The sequence below is a fragment of the Ursus maritimus genome, unplaced genomic scaffold, assembly GCF_017311325.1.
Source record: "Ursus maritimus isolate PB19 unplaced genomic scaffold, ASM1731132v1 scaffold_27, whole genome shotgun sequence".
In the NCBI taxonomy this organism is placed as follows: domain Eukaryota; kingdom Metazoa; phylum Chordata; class Mammalia; order Carnivora; family Ursidae; genus Ursus; species Ursus maritimus.
The window spans coordinates 2,014,819-2,034,041 of record NW_024425230.1 but is presented as its reverse complement, the minus strand read 5'-3'; the positions used below and the strand labels follow the sequence as shown (position 1 = coordinate 2,034,041).

The window sequence follows — 19,223 nt, the reverse complement described above, 5'->3', positions numbered from 1 at the left end:
TTGCGTTTTTAACAGGGAGATTCACTTAAAGCATGAATTGCCATTCTCTACCTTTTTGGCAAGGAAAGTCCACAAAGCCTCCTTGACTGTCTTACTCCACCCTCTGAGCCTGGGTCTCTAATGTCCAACAGCCCTTGTCCCTTTGAACACATCCACAAGGATCAAAGCATGTAGAGATCCAATGAGTTGTTGCTATACAATATTCTCTCATCCACCTGGCATGTGGCACACTTCTGTGGGGCAGGATCCTGCGAACACCACAGACAGCTTAAGGGGCTGCCTGCTGGGGCTGGCACCTCAGCGGGCACCGAAAGCACACAGCATCATACTAACACCTGCATACACATAAACACACACCACACATGTATATGATTACCAAGCAATGAGATGTCCAGAGAGAAAAGTGCCCCCCCCCCGCCCCCCGGCTGTGACTCAGCAATGCTACCAGTGGTGTGGCCTTATTTATAGTGAACTGTAGTGTACTGTGAATGGTCCCCATTCATGACCACAGGGGTAGCTACTTTTATTGCTTTATAAATTTAATAATCGTAACTGATATAATAGTCTGCATGATAAAAATTTCTAACAAAATACAACATAAGGTGAGATGTGTCTTCTCAAACGGTCCTGTCCCAAGCCACACTGTGGACACTTTCTCATACAGCCTCTCGCCAGAGACCACCCAGTGCTGCAGTTTTTATTAGACATTCCTTCAGCTCTTATCCCCTCATCAAAACTGCCTAACCGTTTTAAAGCCGGTGATTGTGGGAGAGCGGGTTGTGCATTGTGAGTCTGGAGTATTGTTCCAGGTTTAGGGAGGAGGAAACTAAAGCCCACCCAAGGTCCCACAGCCAGGACCCCTTTCTGCTGTGTTCATGACTGATCCTCACGGGGCAAGAAGTACAATGAGAGCCAACACCCTCTCCTTACACGATGGGCATTTTATTTCCTGCTATAGTTTGGAGCAGTTTGGCTTCATTTGGTATTTGTCAAGTTTTCTAAATTCAACAGACATTATTAAAGCCCTGTGATTGCCAAGAGTGAAAGTGGTTCCTAGACGAAGGACATAAAGACGCTGTGATGGGTGGTTCCCCGTGAGCTCCGTGCCTAGGCAGGAACCTGTGTCTGTGTTTCAGAACGAATCACTCAGGTGAGGACAGACATCTACGTCACCAGCTTCGGCCCGGTGTCCGACACGGAAATGGTAGGTCTCGGGGCATGGCCCCACCCAGACCCTTCTAAATAGGCACTGAACCAACTCCATAAGGGCCTTCTCTACTGACACATCATCTGGTTGCCTTCCTTTGCATTAGGAATATACCATAGATGTGTTTTTCCGACAAAGCTGGAAAGATGAAAGGCTTCGGTTTAAAGGGCCCATGCAGCGCCTCCCTCTCAACAATCTTCTTGCCAGCAAAATCTGGACCCCAGACACATTCTTCCACAACGGGAAAAAGTCCATCGCCCACAACATGACCACACCCAACAAGCTGCTGAGGCTGGAGGACGACGGCACGCTGCTCTACACCATGCGGTAAGCACGCACAGCCGCGGGGCGAGGGCGCAGCGCCCAGGGTGGTTGCACGGCATGTACACTGCGGCAGAGGTGGGGCGGCCAGCTCCGCAACTGGTCAGGGGGCGCAGCGCAAGCCGCATGCCGCCACTGTATGTCCCGCCCCGAGGGTCCTACGGCCTAATGGGTTCAAAGATTGCTTCGTGTGTGTGTGTGTGTGTGTGTGTGTGTGTGTGTGTGTGTGGGAGAGAGAGAGAGAGAGAGAGCACATGCGTGTTGGGGGGTAGTTTTTACCTTTTGACCTGTCCATACCCATGTCCATGCAGATTATTTACCTGAGCTGCTATAGGCCCATGTGTTTGCTATCTATACTTGTTGGTTCAAGACAGAAAGCATCTTTGGAATAGTGACCTAGATAATGTTAAGTTACGGAAAGTTTATTTTATACAAAATTTTATTTAAAAAGCTCTAAGGGGAATCCTTTTTTTTATTGCAGTTGTGCACCTTTGTAAATTTTAAGCCCATTTCTCATATGTTTGTGTGTGTGTGTGTATTTTTTTTTTAAGATTTTATTTATTTATTTATTTATTTATTTATTTATTTGACAGAGAGAGAGGCAGCGAGAGAGGGAACACAAGCAGGGGAAGTGGGAGAGAAAGAGGCAGGCTCCCAGCGGAGCAGGGGGCCTGATGCGGGGCTCAATCCCAGAACGCTGGAATCACGCCCTGAGCCCAAGGCAGATGCTTAATGACTGAGCCGCCCAGGCGCCCCCATTTCTCATATGTTTTGATAACAGTCCAATGCTGAGGTTAAGTTTTAGTATTTCTATTTTTAAATGATCGGTAGTCATTTCTTTTTAAATTCTGAATTATTCATTGCATTTGAGTAAATCAATACATTGACTGGCGAGAAAGGCCTTTATAGCTTTTCGGTTTCCATGGTGGGCCTAAGTATTTTTCAAGAAAGATTTTTTTTTTTTAATTAAAAAAAAGCACTAAAGCTAAGTTAAATTTAAAAAGCAACTTGTATTTGTATGAGCATTATTGGAATTTTTCTCTCCACCTAACTTATGATTCTTTACAATAAACTATGTTTGAAAGGAGTAATCATAGTGGAAATAACATTGATGCTGTCATCTTCTGAGGCTACATGCCCTAACATATGGTCTGAGGAACGTTTTGATACATGTGCCCCAAACCTATTTGACAATAGATCTCAATTTTTCGCAGAACAGCCCAATAAGGATTCTGATAAATGAGCCTGTAATACACACTAAGCATTTTGTGCTGTTTCTCACTCCTTCCTTTTCCCTACGTCGATCTTGAGTATGTTTTGCTGGTGGATGGAAATGTGAGTTGTGAACATCAGTGCTCTGGGTCAGCACATTCTCCATTCTCTATGCAGAGAAGTATGTTGAAAAGCTACAAAAGATCTCAAGTGTTGGAAACTAGTCCTTGGTCATCATTCTTGTAAAAGGGAGTCAGTCTGTGCATTGAATCCAAGGGTACTTTGTTCAGGCTTGTGAGCAAAGAATGTGGAGAGTCCCAGGTCTTAGAAGATGCTGGTTGGGGTGAATGATTGGATGCCATTAACGTGGGGACACCATGTGAGTCTGCTGTGTGCCTTCGTTCTGTTCATAAAGTAAAAATATCCCTAGTCCCCACAGATTGTTGACCTTGATTCACATCTGGTTTCTACACTTCTAAAAGTGTATTTAGGCCCAAGACAGTGGGATGCTTTAATCTTGGTGCATGATTACTCGAACAGGGTTAGGTAGGCCTTGTTTAGAAGGGGAAGGGGCGGCAGAGGGGCCTCTTACTGAGTATCTATGTGCCTGGAAACTTCACAAACAGCCTGGCCACTACGTGATACCATTTCCATTAACCAACGAAGAGAATGAGGCTCAGAGAGGTTTGGTGATCAGCCCAAGGTCACACAGCTAGTGCGAAAGGCAACAGGAGTTTCAATTCAGGTCTAAGCAGTTCCCTTGTTTAATCCACCACACTTGGAAATTGGAGGATGCAGCCTTACTAGACATACACTAGCCTTTTTCTTACTCTTCTCAGATGTTATGCCCTGAAGGAAGATGGTGAGAACCAGAGCATTGTCAGCAGTAATTTTTCCTTGTTTATGCCGAGGAAGTCTGCTAATGATTTGCAAAATTGATAATGAGTTTTCTCTTGCAGTCATACGCATCTGGGAAGTGTACATAGTTCCACCTGAGAGTGTTACGAATTTTATGTGGTAGAACTATAGCTATAATGTGATAGCATTTTACCTATTGATTTAGCAAAGACGGTGTGTGATAGGACTAATCGCACAGCCATTGGTGTCTCAGCGCCCCCTCCCTGTCATTGTTAGAGCCTTTCTGTTTAGCATCTGGGTCATTCCTGTCAAGCCTCGGAAAAACGATGATAGACATAGATCTGGTAATTCCCATGCGATGTCTGTCTTAAGGAAATAATTAGGAATATAGACCAAGCTTTATGTACAAACATTTCTATTATTATGTTACTTACCAATCATTGGAAGGAATCTAAAAAATTCACATTTTCCCACCAAAACTGTATTTTTACATTTTTAAAAGAGAGAGAGTGTGATTGTACAGGGGCAAGGGGGGACAGAGGGAAAGGGAGATAGAGAATGTTAAGTAGGCTCCATGCCCAGCACAGCGCCTGATCTTACGACCCTGAGATCACGACCTGAGCCAAAACCGAGAGTTGGATGCTTAACTGAATGAGCCAACCAGGCACCCCTATTTTTACATTTTTATCCAGACTTTGGACTTAATGAAAAAGATGGAATATGAAAGTGTAGGACAATCTAGGGTTCATGTGATGCACTGACACAAATGTCTAATAAAATACTGTTACCAACTTCGAAAAAGTAATTCCGTAAAGATTATGGTACATGGATGGGGTTTATTTGTGTAAAATCCCCACCATGCTCCAGAGATCATTTAAAGTAGCATTCAAAGATACACGCCATTCTTAAGATGGAATTCTTTAAATAAGTGACTCCAAAAAAGCCAAGAGAACATAAGCTATTGCCATCATTTGCTCCCAAAATGTCTGCCAAAAAGTCTTAGGTGCTTGCCTGGAAGTCATTGCCAATTTGGCTCTGAAGAACTTTCTGCCACCAGTGGGTCATCGGCTTATAGGATGTAAAGGTCAAAATCATCAGCTGCCCGAGATAATTCCATAGAGAGCAACAGACATTTCCGGTTGGACCCTTAAGGAGACGAGACTTACGGAGTACGGAACAATTTGTTGAGGACAGTCTTCCAGCAAACAGAGTGATACATTTGACAGAATCGTCTCCAGAGTTGTGCTTCAGACATTAGACAGGTAGCCAGGAAACTTCACAGGGAAACTCAACACAGCAATTTCCTGGGCCTTCCCTTGCAGGGCTGGAGAGAGGAGGTGCAGAGCCCAGACATTGACATCTGTCCATCTAGGGACCGAAGGACCTGTCCTTCTGGACAGCCTTGCTAATTGTTTGTTTGTTTGTTTGTTTGTTTGTTTGTTTGTTTGTTTGTTTGTTTGTTTTTACTGGGTCCAACTTGTGGTTGTCATCACATAGCAACGGGTACCAGTTCCATGCCCAGGCAAGGCCACGTGGTATACGATGACCACGTCTCTAGGGGAGCATGCCAAATCAGATGATCCGTTTTCCTTTATGAGCACGTGAGCTGGGATACAATGCCCTCCTCTCACCTCCCTGTTCCCCACATCTTCTAATAGTGCAAACTCTTGTGAGACCCACAGCGAGGACCACTTTAGGGCATATTTCCCTGGTCTTTGGGCCTCTAGCAGAAGAGCAAGTCTCTCTTAGTGTCTTGTGTAGGAAACCACTATAGGCAAGAAAGAACTTACTACAAGACAGGTTCTGCTAGAACCACACAGTTCTGTCTGTCTCAGAAAACCTGGCTGCCATTCTATCCAAGATCATTGCAATAGGCCTGTAATAGAGATGTCCAGGCAAATATTTTACAGTGCTATTGGGCCATTGGAGGAGTCATAGAATGCACTGTACGTAGTAAAAGTACTGGACAGAGTCATGCACTGCATGCCACTCTACACTGTCACTTTCACACAACAAGTATTTGCCTGTGCTATTTTTATTTGAGAAAGGCGTATTTTTTTACAACTTTTATAAACATCTTTATTACATGTGTTTTTTAATACTACTCTAAATGCATTTAAAAATGGAAAACACATCTCTTCACTTAAAAAAAAAATACTGTTCTTTTCCTACCAAGCAAGTACAGAACTTTTAAATGTAGTTATTACAATTGTTTTTAAACACTTCTTCACATGCATTATGGAAGATCTGTCATCTGTTCTGTGAAATAACACTGTTCTCAAAGTTTCCTGCACATACAGATCTCATAATCATCTTTATTACATGTGCTTTTAGCACTTGTCTTAATAGAAAGGTGTATCTTTATCATTGCTTACACCCCATTTAGATTTTCATTGGTGGAAAGCACTCCTTTGAATTGAGGGACTATGATGTAGTGAAAAGAGCATGTGCTTTTAGGGTTCAAGTCCTGACTCTGTCACTTAGTAGTCATGAGTCCTTGGTCATTTTTATCTCTTAAGGCCATTTTTTTGTTGTTGTTTTTCATTTCTTTTCTTCCTAAGCAGCATAGCTGTAGGGTCTGAGAATGTAAGTTTGAAAACTGGTAGTGTAGACACTTATTCCTGGAATGGCCACTGGGAGGCAGCATAGTCACATTTTTGCATAGTCATTGGCCACCTCCGTTAAAATTAGAAGACAATAACTTGAAGGAAGTTGTATGTATATTATACATGTTTGACTTGTGGATAACATATTTAAAGGAAATTATGCATTTATAAGTAGAAGTTTTTAACAGGGTACTGATATGTATACGTACCCCTATATACACATACAGTCATCTCTATATATCTGTATTTATACGCACATACACTACACCAGGGTCTAGATAAAAATGTCTTTCATACCAACAGATATGCTGGCTAAATCTTGCAATATTTAAGATAACATTTATTTTAATGACAAAGGATAAAAATATGATTTAAAAATTTGTAAAACATGGAAAATCACCAAGTATGGAATATAGCTATGATAACACTCAGACCAAAGAGAATCAGTGTTAGAAGTTTGAAGTGATCAATTATATGTGTTTGTGTGTGTAGACACATGTGCACACCTGTGTATATCGGTGTATGTTTGCACACATACTCTCCTGTAGCTTTTGAGTGGTCTTACTCTCTGAAAAGTGTTTTGTAAGTAGCTTTTATGCTTTAAAATATATTGAAACCCCCCATATCATTAAACATTATTCTGAAACTTCATGGTCCATCACATTCCATCTTGTGGATATCCTGTCATTATATGGTGTCTAACAAAAATATATGTCATTTCCATTTTTCCCATCATAAGCAACATTGCCATGCAAACTCATAATTATATCTTTGGGATAAATTCCAAGAACTGGCCAAAAGATGAGACTTTTGATACCCACTTCCAAGTTGTTCTTTAGAAAAACTAGCAATTTCCCTTTTACCAGCAGTGGGAGTGGAAATCCTCTCTATCACTTCCTCCTTCACACTTTATATGCAAAGATGAAGATGGACTGTTGCCCCTTTTTGCTACACAAGATGTGATTAGCAACCAATGTCTAAAAGTTGACTCAGCCTGAGATTTCTAGTAACATTGGCTTTCTTCTTTCCCTTTGGGAAATGACTCCCACAGAACAGCATGTGCACTGTCTTGACTGAGAATGATCTAAATTTGGGGACGTGCAACCTGACCTATGCACCACGCTCTGATCTTCATTGTCCCATCACACACATATCCATACCCTCCCTCAGTTTCCTCAGCCACGAAAAACCGAGACTTCCCCAGGACTTCTTCCCGAAGTCTCCTCCTCTCCATCAGCCTGTTGCACCCTGACTCACCTGTGGGTTCTCTGTGTTGTGGCATCCTGAGTAATCTCATTGCCTGTGCCTGGCACCTGGGCTGGCCCTCAAGAGGAATATCCTGCATGTTTATGCAGGGACAGCGATAGAGGAATGCATGACACTGCCTTCTCTTAACTGAGGGCCTCCTACTTCTCAGACCTTAGTCTGAGGGATTGAGACAGGAGACCTGCAGAATTCCTCTTTCACAAACGTGCTCAGTGCATAGGTTTCCACCAGTTTATAAAGATTCAGGTTGATGTTTGGCCAACAATTTGTACTTGTGGGATACAAGTGAGGATATTTTAATACATATTTCTTGCATATATGGTTTGAAAACATGACTGAAATTATCCTGGGTCAATTCAATCCGGTCAGTCTGGACCTTTAGACTGTTAGGCACATATTTCATGAAGGACCACCTCATCCTTTGCAAGTGGGCCATCTCCAGCACATTTTTGTCTTCTGAGGTCCAGAAGACACCCCACAGAGGCTGTCAGACACTCTCTACTAGTGAGAGAGAAGCCAAGCTCCTGGTGCAGCTCTTCACTTTCCTGTCCAGGCAGGGACCTTCTTGGAAATGAGCAACCTGCAAGCTCAGGGCCACGTCTTCAAAAGGTCTCCAGGAATCTCTAATGACTACTCTTTGGAGGTGATGGTTGCAGGCTCTGGGTGGAAAGCCCCAGACAGCTGCTGGCTGGGGTCTTGGCTCCAGGCCCCCAGCCCCAGGCCCCCAGCCTCACAAAGGTAATATCTGAAAAGAAAGAATCACTTAGGCTGGTCTGATTACTTTTCAAAAACATATGTGGCCTTTATTATGTGCTGTGCTTCAGAAACGTAAACTCCTAACACGCTAAGAATTTAGGACCATTATTATGCCCATTGATAGATGAGGTATTAGACTATCACTAAAGCCCAAATGCCAAATCCATCTGCCTGTATCCATTTTAATATAATATCTAAGAAGTATACAATCGGAAGCTAGGCACGCATTTCTGCCAACGCATGTGAAAATAATGTCCACCAGGTGGTGCTATGTCAATTTAGAATAGAGAGTTGCGGAGTGCCCTGCTACTTTACAGATTCAGGTAAAACACTGGTTTCACTAAAACACTGTCAGGGGAAAATAAACTTGCATTTCTGGGGTGTGTTGCCGTGGAAATGCAGTTGGCATATCTGCAACAGATCTGAGGATGCTCAGAGCCAAGAAATCCTCCCTTAACCCCACACTTTCCCCAGGGGGTAATCAGCTTGAATCTACCACCAAGTCATTGGGTCACCAGAGTGCTGACTTAACTTCAAGGGGATGCTGAAAAAGTCCTTCCCTCCCTTCACCTGGAAAAAGTGAATAACCAGCCCTCCTATTATCAACTAAGATTATGGTCAACCGATGCTGAAATTGGTCATCTCATCTCATGCACACTCTCTCCATTCTTTCAGTTTGAGATGATGCATAAATACTAGCCAAGTATCTTGGGTAGTATTAAATTCAGAGGAGTCACTGTCTTGGTAATATGGCTAATGCAGTGAGGATTTCTGTATTTACCCTGAACATAATTAGGAATTTGCCTGATGCATATGGAAAGGAAGGAAAAGTGATGCTTATGGAAAAGAAGGAAAAACACTTAAACTCTTGACACTTAAAATATTTCCCAAGTAGCCTGGAGTCATGAGGTTTTTGTTTTTGTTTTTCCTATAATCTGTGTTGTCCAATACCATAGCCTATAAACACATATGGCATGTTAAACTTAAATAAAATTTGAAATTCTGTTCCTCAGTTGTATTAGTCTATGTCAAGAGGCCAGTGGCTAGAAGTGGAGTAGCTTCTATATTGGACAGAACAAATATAGGACATTCAGGTTATCATGGAAATTTCCATTGCAATCAGCCTGGTTTAAGAGAAGCAAGAATATTTTCCAGTGGTCATCTTTATCCGCTGGCCCTGATCATAGTTGCACACACAGCACCGTAAGCCAATAGGGATGAAGAAAAGACAATGGTCGGAGGATGCCGGGACTCCTCAGACTCCAATAACATTTTAAAACAGTTTAAGGGTAGTTAAAGCATTTATGCTACAATTTTTTACCTACATATTTATTTTTCAGGCTTTCTGGGATATAATTGACATATAACCCAGTGTAAGTTTAAGCCTACAGCATGTTGATATGATACACTTACATATTGCAAAATGATTGTCACCTCCATTGTACCATATGCCTACCTTTTTTTTTTTTTGGAGAATGTTTAAGACCTACTCTCTTAGCAACCTCTGAGTATATAATACAGCATTATTAACTGTAATCGCTATGCTGCATGTCAGACTCCCAGAACTTATTCATCTTATAAGTCTATACCCTTGACCAAATCTTCCCATTTCGCACACCAGCCAGCCCCTGGCAACCACCAATCTACTCTCTATTTCTATGAGTTCAGATCTTTTAGATTCTGCATCTGAGTGATATCATATAGTATGTGTCTTCTCTCACTTATTTCATGTAGCATAATGCCCTCAAAGTTCTTTTATGATAACCGCAAATGGCACGATTTCCATTTTTTCTCATGGAAAATATTCTATTTTATAAATATGCCACATTGTCTTTGTCCATTCATCCATAGAAGGGCACTTAGACAGCTTCCGTGTCTTGGCTATTGGGAACAATGCTGCACTGACTATGGGAGTGCTGATATCTCCTTGATATCTTAGTTTTATTTTATATTTTATTTGAATATATACTGAGAAGTGCGATGTGGGATCATATGGTAGTTCTGTTTTTAATTTTTTTGAGGAACCTCCATACTGTTTCTATAGTGGCTGTACCAATTTGCATTCCTACTGACAGTGTACAAGGGTTCCCTTTTCTCCACAACCTTGTCAACACTTTTTATCTCTTGTCTTTCTGATGATAGCCATCCTGACAGGTGTGAGGTGATATCTCATTGTGGTTTTGATTTGCCTTTTCCTGATTTTTAGCAATGCTGAGTACATTTTCATATATCTGTTAACCATTTGTATGTCTTCTTTGGAAAAACACCTTTTCAGTGCCTTTGCATATTTTTAAAAAATTTGATTTTTTTGGTATTGAATTATATGAGTTCTTTATATATTTTGGAAATTAATATCTTACCACATATGTGATTTGCAAATTTTTTCTCCAGTTTCAAGGTTGCCTTTTCATATTGATGAGTATTTATTTTGATGTGCAAAAGCTTTATGGTTTAATATAGTCCCACTTATTAATTTTTGCTTTTATTGCTTGTGCTGTTTGTTGCCAAAAAATCATTGCCAAGACCAGTGTCAAGGAGCTTTTCCCATGTGTTTTCTTCTAGGAGTTTTATGGTTTCAGGTCTTATATTTAAGTCTTTAATCCATTTCAAGTTATTTTTTGTGAGTGGTAAAAGATGGGGTTCCAATTTCATTTGTCTGCTATTTTCCCAATACTATTAAAGAGACTTTTTTTTTTTCCCAATGAGTTTGTTTGGCTCCTTTGTCAAACATTAATTGATTATAATATGAGGATTTCTTTCTGGGCTCTTGATTCTGTTCCATGGGTCTCTGATTATATTTAAGTCAGTATACCGTAGTGCTTTGATTGCTGCATCTTCACAATATTATTGAAATCTGGACGTGTGATCTTCCAGCTCTGCTCTTCTTTCCAAGGACAACTTTGGTTATTTAGGGTCTTTGGTGATTCCATATGAATTTTAGGATTGTTTTTTCTACTTCTGTGAACAATGCCATTAGAATTTTGGTAGGGATTACACTGAATGTATAGATGGCTTTGGGTAATACAGACATTTTAACAAGGTTCATTCTTCGATCCATGAACACAGGATTGTGTTTGTTCTGATTTTTTATTCATTGTTTCTTTCATCAAAGTCATGTAGTTTTCAGCGTACACATCTTTAACATCCTTAGTTAAATTTATTTTTAAGTCTTTTATTGTTTCTGGATACTATTGTAAATGGAATTGCTTTCTTTATTTCATTTTCAAATGTCTAATTGTTAGTGTAGAGAAACAACTAATTTCTGTGTGCTGATGTTGTATCCTGCAGCTTTACTGAATCTGTTGATTCTAACAGTTTCTTGGTTGGGTCTTTAGGATTCTGTCTATATAAGATCATATCATCTGCAAACAAAGAGGAGTTTTACTTTTTTATTTCTAATTTGGATACTTTTTATTTCTTTTTCTTCACTGATTGCTCTGGGCAGCACTCCAGTACTGTGTTGAATAGGAGAGGTGAGGGTGGCCACTATTGCCTTGTCCCTGATTTAGAGGAAAAGCTTTTAAACGTTCACCATGGAGTATAATGTTAGCTGTGGGTTTGTCATTTGGCCTCTTTATGTTATGTTCCTTTTATTCCAAATTTGTTCAGTGTTTTTATCATGAAAGGATGTTGTATTTTGTTAGTGTTTTGCCTCTACCAAGATGATCATATGATTTTTATCTTTTATTCTATTAATGTGGTGTTTCATATTTATTGATTTCTGTATATTGAAACATCCTTGAATCCCAGGAATAAATCCTGCTTGATCATGGTGTATGGGCCTTATTTTTTAAGTTTTTATTTAAATTCTAGTTAGTTAACATACAGTGTAATTTTAATTTCAAGTGTACAATATAGTGATTCAACACTTCCATACATCACCCAGGGCTCATCACAGCAAGTGCCCTCCTTAATCCCTATCACCTATGTAACCCCTCCCGCCACACTCCCCTCTGGTAGCCGTCAGTTTGTTCTCTGTAGTTAAGAGTCTGTTTCTTGGTTTGCCTCTCTCTCTTTTTTTTCCCCTATGTGCCTTTGCTTTGTTTGTTAAATTCCACATATAAGTGAAATCATAGTATTGTTTTTCCCTGACTGACTTATTTTGCTTAGCATAATACTGTCTAGCTCCATCCATGTCAGTGCAAATGACAGGATTTGATTCTGTATGGCTGCGTAATAAATATTCTAGTGTGTGTGTGTGTATGTGTGTGTGGTGTGTGTGTGTTTGTGTGTGTGTGTGTGTATAACACACATCTTTTTGTCCATTCATCAATCAGTGGACACTTGGGTTGCTTCCATAATTTGGCTATTGTGGACAATGTTGCTATAACCCTTGGGGTGCATGTATGCCTTTGAATTAGTGGTTTTGTATTTTTTGGGTAAATACCTGGTAGTGCAATTGCTGGGTCATAGGGTAGTTATATTTTTAACTTTTTGAGGAAACTGCATACTGTTTTCCAGAGTGGATGCACCAGTTTACATTCCCACCAACAAGGCAAGAGGTTCCCCTTTGTCCACATCCCTCACCAACACCTGTTGTTTCTTATGTTGCTGAGTTTAGCTATTGTGACAAGTGTGAGGTGGTTTTGATTTGTATTTCCTTAATGATCAGTGATGTTGGGCATCTTTCATGTGTCTGTTGGCCATCCGTATGTCTTCTTTGGAGAATGTCTGTTCAAGTCTTCAGTCCATTTTTTAATTGGATTATTCATTTTTGGAGTGTTGAGTTTTGTAAGTTCTTTTTATATTTTGGGTGCTAACCCATATGTCATTTGCAAGTATCTTCTCTTATTCCATAGGTTGCTTTTTAGCCTTGTTGATTGTTTCTTTCACTGTGGAGAAACTTTTTATTTTCATATAGTCCCAATAGCTTATTTTTGCTTTTTGTTTCCCTTGCCTTAAGAGACATATCTAGGGGCACCTGGGTGGCTCAGTCATTAAGCACCTGCCTTTGGCTCAGGGCGTGATCCCAGGGTCCTGGGATCGAGCCCCGCATCAGGCTCCCTGCTCTGGTGGGAAGCCTGCTTCTTCCTCTCCCACTCCCCCTGCTTGTGTTCCCTCTCTTGCTGGCTGTCTCTCTTTCTGTCAAATAAATAAATAAATAAATAAATTAATTAATTAATTAAATCTTTAAAAAAAAAGGAGACATGTCTAGAAGGAGGTTGCTATGGCTGATGTCAAAGAAGTTACTGTCTGTGTTCTAGTCTAGGATTTTTATGGTTTCAGGTCTCACATTTAGGTCTTTCATCCATTTTTAACTTATTTATGTATATGGTGTAAGAAAGTGGTCCACTTTCATTCTTTTGCATGTTGCTGTCCAGTTTTCTCAACACCATTTGTTGAAGAGACAGTCTTTTTCCCACTGGATATTTTTCCCTACTTCGTTGAAGATTAATTGACCATATAATTGTGGGTTTATTTCTGGGTTTTCTATTTTGTTCTACTGATCTATGTGTCTATTTTTATGCCAGTATCATACTGTTTTGATTGCTACAGGTTTGTAAATATAACTTGAAGTCTGGAATTTTGATGCCTCCAGCTTTGCTTTTCTTTTTTAAGATTGGCTATTCAGGGGTTTTGTGGTTCTGTACTGTGGCCCTTTTACTATAGTTTTGAATTGAACTAATGTTTTTTTGTGTGTGTGAATTTTTGCATCTGTATTCATCAGGGACACTTATCTGCTCTTTTCCTTTCTTATGGTGCCTTTGTCTAGCCTTGATATCAGGGTAATACTGGCCTTGTAAAATGAATTTTGCAGTGTTCTCTCCTCTAAGTTTTTTGGAAGAGTTTGAGAAGGATTGGTGCTAATTATTCTTTAAATGTTGGCAGATTTCACCACTGAAATCATCAGGTCCTGGGCTTTTCTTTTTGGAGGTTTTGATTGCTGATTCAATCTCCTTACTCCTTATTCATCTGTTTCGATTTTCTTTCTTTCTGATTCAGTCTTGGTAGTTTGTATGTTTTTAGGTATTTATTTATCTCTTCTAGGTTATCCAGTTTGTTGGCAAATAGTTATTTATGTCTGTTGGGTCCATTTGGTCTAAAGTATGGTTCAAGTTCAATGTTTCCTTATTGATTTTCCGTCGGATGATGTATCCATTGTTGAAAGTGAGGTATTCAGTCCTCTACTTTTATTGTATTTTCTATTTCTTCTTTCAGATCTGTTAGTATTCAATTTAGGTTTTACATTTAGTATTATGGTTAGGTTTTCTAGTGTTGAGTGCATATATATTTATGATTGTTATCTTCTTGATGAATTGACCTCTTCATCATATGATGACCTTCTTTATCTCTTGTTACTTTTTTTTTTTTTTGCCTTAAAATCTATTTTGTCATATATAAGTATAGCTACTCCTCTTTTTGTTTCCACTTTCATGGACTTTTTTTTTTTTTCATCTCTTCACTTGGAGTCCATGTATGTCCTTAAGTCAAACTGAATCTCTTGTAGGCTGCATGTAATTGGGTCTACTTTTGTTATCCAGGCAGCCAGTCTATGTCTTTTGATTGGAGAATTTAATCCATTTGTATTGAGTAATTATTGACAGGTAAGAACTTACTAATGCCATTTTATTAGTTATTTTCTTGTTGTTTTGCAGTTCCCTTGTTCCTTTCTACCTCTCTTGTTCTTTTCCTTTGTGAATTGATATTTACATGTGGCTTCCATAAAACACCTTATAGATATCACAATCTATTTTATGCTGGTAACAGTGTATCCTCAATCATATACAAAATCCCTACCCTTTTATTCCCCCCTTTTATGTTTTTAATGTGAAGACTGATCTTTTTATATTGTATGTCTATTAATGAATTATTGTAGCGAGAGTTATTTTTAATACTTTTTTCCCTTTCACTTTTATTAACACACCACCATATTACAGTATTATAGTGTATTCTGAATTTGGCTATATACTTACTTTTAGTGGTGTGTTATATTTTTTCATATTTTTTTATATTACTAATCAGTGTCCCTTAATTTCAGCTTGAAGAACTCTTTTCAACCTTTCTTGTAAGACAGTACTACTGGTGATGAACTCCTTCAGCTTTTGTTTGGTAGGGGAAGTCTTTAGGACACCTTCATTTCTGAAGGACAGCTTTACCTGGTAAGGTAGCCTACATTGGCATGTTTTTTGTGTTTTGTTTTTTGCTTTAGTGCTTTAGGTATATCGTCTCATTCTCTTCTGGCCTGCAAGGTCTTTGCTGAAAAATCCACTGATAGCCTTATGGGCGTTCCCTTGAATGAGAGAAGTTTTTTTCTTGCTGCTTTTAAAATTCTGTTTGTCTTTGATATTAGGCAGTTTCATTATAATTTGTCTTGGAGAAGATTGTTTGGAATTGAAATTTTGGGGTGACTTATTAGCTTCATGAATTTGGATACCCAAATTTCTTTTTTTTTTTTAAGATTTTTATTTATTTGAGAGAGAGAGAGAGCAACAGAAAGAGAGCACAAGCGGGGAAGGGACAGAGGGAGAAGCAGGCTCCCACTGAGCAGGGAGCCTGATGCGGGGCTCTGTCCCAGGACCCTGGGACCATGACCTGAGCCACAGGCAGTTGCTTAACCGACTGTGCCACCCAGGCATCCCTGGATATCCAAATTTCTCCCCAACTTTAGGACATTCTCAGGTATTATTTCTTTAAATAAGCTTTCCACTCCCTTCTCCCTCTCTTCTCCTCTTTGATTATAGTACATTTTTCCCTTAATAGTGTCCTATAAATTCCATAGGTTTTCTTCATTCCTTGTCATTCTTTTTTATTTTAACTTCTCTGATTGGAGAATTTCAACTGATTTATCTTCTAGCTTATGATAGTCTCTTTTGCTTGGTGGGTCTGCTGTTGTAGCTCTCCATTGAATTCTTCAGTGTAGTCATTGTCTTCTTCCGCTCCGGTGGTTCTGTTTTTGATTCTTCCCCCGCTATGTCTTTGCTGATCTCCTCATTATGATCTTGTATAATTTCCCTGAAGTCGTTCAGTTATTTATCTGTGTTCTCCTGTAACTCTCAGAGTATGCTTAGAACAATTATTGTGAATTCTTTGTTGGACAAATCCTGGATCTTTGGGGCCAGTTACAAGAGGTTTACTGTGTTCCTTTGGTGGAGTCATATTTCACTGATTCCTTATGAATTCTGTGGCAAGCACTACCGCAAGCGGCTGTAATGGCTATTGGGTCCTTAGCGGCATCTCCGTGGTCTGCAGCTAGGGACCAAGGCAGGTGGCTATGGTGGCTAGAACCAGTGCTGTGCACCCTTGGTTGTAGGAGCCAGCTGCAGGTGCCTGTGTAGTGGCACAGGCTGGCTGCAGGCAGTCAGGAGCCAGGGCCAGCTGTGGGCTCACTGGCAGCACAGGGGCCCTGACTGTGTGCACCACCGTGGTTGCTGGGTTACACCACAGCCACAGGGTAGTGGAAACTGGTGAGAGGAACCAGGCTGGGGCATGCTTGTGCACAGCCGGAAGGGCTAGCTGCAGTTCCTGTGTTCCGTGGGGGCGCCGTAGGGAGGGACTCCGGCAGCAGGCATCAGTGACTGTGACTACCTGTGGGGCAAAAGCTGGCAGAATCCGCAGGGGTTCCGTGGTGTCTGGGCTAGCCGTTGGTTTCTTTGGTAGTAAAATCTGCTGGGTTTGTCTGGAGAGCGGATTACTATGAAAGGCTCTAGCTCCTGCTGTGTGGCTGCTTCTGGCAGCCCCCGTGTTTGTTCCTTGTTCTTCACCACCTCTTTCCGCGTCAGCTCTGCCAGTCTTGGTTGGGTATAACCGGAGTGGGAACTTAATGTGGTGCCTCGAAAGGCCAGGGATGCCGGTCACTCAGTCAGCTCTTCCTCTCCTGGGGGGTCCTCTTTCTACCTGGGGAGTGTCCTCTTGGCTCTGAGTGCTGATAGATTGGGGGGGAGGGATGACGGAGCAAAGGGAAGCTGCCTTCCTTTCCTTTCCGCGTGGTTATCTGCAGGCTTTTGTTCCACGGTGTCACTAAGGTTTAAGTGGACTCCAGTTCTCTGTAGAGCTGTTTCTGTTCGTGGATAGCTAATTGTTGATCTCTGCGGGGTTACAGATGTTGGGCTCTCCTAAGTTGCCTTTTTGGGGATAGTACTTCCTTACAATCTTTTAATTGGGGTGATTTTTTTGAAAAGCATTTTAAAAATATGAATAACCAGACTATAAATATTTTAATAGACTTCTAATAAGAAAATAGTAAACATTGCTAATCTAGTTTTTATTATTGAAATTATTTTTGTTTAAAATTGAACCTAAATTTTTTTCCATAATGCTTTAGGCAATATTAATAAGGTCAATAAATACACACTATTAAATGTAAGCCTAGGAAATGTTATTTTCTGTTAGCATTGAGACGCAAAGAAGAAAAAGAACATGGGAGAATAATAGGAGGGGATCTTTAGGCTGGGGGTAGGGCCAGAATGGCTTCTTTAAGTCACTTTGCAATTGTGGCTAGAAGGATGAGGCAGCATTGGGTGGGTAAGAAAAGGGCTGTGAGTAGATGTGCAGAGCTCAGTATTTTTAAGGAAGCAAGGGAAGGCTAATGTGGGGAGTGAGGTCCATTCTAATGCATTGGGGACCTCTATTGTGGTTTAAGCTTAGGAATCTACTGCCTTGTGAAAAAATATGGCTTAAAGAAATCAGGCTTCCAAGTGGCATCAAGGAGCTGTTTTGGGGTGCTTGCCATACCCAGGTAGGAGATAAGGACAACTCTGCCAGAGGCAGAAGCCATGGGGAAAAAAATGGACAGAGTCCTTTTGGAGGGAGAACTGACAGGATTTGCTGATGGAACTGAGATAGAGTGATATATGAGAAGTGTCCGAAGTGATTCCCAGATCCGTCTTGCAGAAGTTGTGCTATTCCTCAAGATAACGATTTGAAGGAATGAATGAATGGGAACACTTGAAGGGCACCAGGTTTCTTGAGAAGGTCAGGGAAGGTTGAATTCTGTTTTAAATAGCTTGAGCTTATGTAGTCTCTGAGACCGCTAAGTGAAGATATGTAGTGCAGACAAAATACAGTCAAACGAGATGTTTTATGTTTGGCTCTCAGCGTATTACTAAACCCTTCCCCTGTGTGTGGGGCAGCAGACACCAAGCTCCGGGCAGCAGGCAGTCAATGTGCCGGTGCTCATGCCTGGGGGGATGGCAGGCAGACATGAGCCTTTCCTGGAGGGCTCTGGGTGGTGTCCACTGCATTGTGTTCACCAGCGTCTGATGCTCTGTCAGGCCCCAAGCATACAAGCTATACTTTGCTTACCTGAATAACTGAGAACCTCAGATGCTTCTGAAGGCCTCCTCCTTCTCCCTCCCTGCTCTGCTTTCTTGATGCACAACTGAACTCGTGGGACCATCCTTACTGAAGATTTCAGTGCTGAAGTTGGAGCAATGTGTGGGCACATGTGTGTTGAGGGGCGGGAGTAAGGGGATAGGCCTTAATCTCCCAGCTGAAAGTATGTTATTAAACAGGGAGAGGAGAGTCAAGACAGATCTGTTTGGACAGATCTCCCTGAGTGTTAATTTAAATAACTAAGCAGTGACCCCAGGAGCTGACCCATGGTCTGACTGCTTCCCCGCCTTCACTCAATCCTTCACTTAACCATCATTTTCTCTCTACTTGCTGATTCCCTTCATTGATATAAAATTCCTTGCAAAAACTGTGCATTGAACACCATCCATAGAACCTGGATGTCACCGAGATGGAGGCTGGCAAATTTGGGAATACAGTAGTGAGTGAGGGGAGGCCCGGCTTTGTAAGGGGGGGTGGGGGGATAGGTTCACTGAAGTCGTACCCGAGCTGAGTCTTGAGGAGATGCAACAGTTGGGGTACGGGGTGGATTTGCAAGGCTGTTCCAGACATAGGGATGAACATGTACAAGTGTGAAAGTAGCAGTTGAAAAGTGTGTCCTGCAGCAGGAATAATACCTAAATGGTGGACAGGGACCGATTCAAAAGATCCCTGTATTCAGAGCTCATTACTTTTGCTCTGGGCTGCGGGAAGTTTTAGGAAAAAGA

At 41.0% G+C, this 19,223-nt stretch overlaps 1 protein-coding gene across 2 annotated transcripts in view; it reads left to right on the top strand.

Moving 5' to 3' along the window:
* Nucleotides 1-19,223, top strand: part of GABRA5 (gamma-aminobutyric acid type A receptor subunit alpha5) — a 108,984-nt gene that overhangs the window by 14,417 nt on the left and 75,344 nt on the right. For both annotated transcript variants that reach the window (XM_008706320.2, XM_008706321.2), the window contains 2 exons: nt 1,137-1,204; nt 1,314-1,534. In XM_008706320.2, coding sequence (XP_008704542.1) covers nt 1,137-1,204; nt 1,314-1,534 — 289 coding nt within the window. The remainder of the gene's footprint in view (nt 1-1,136; nt 1,205-1,313; nt 1,535-19,223) is intronic.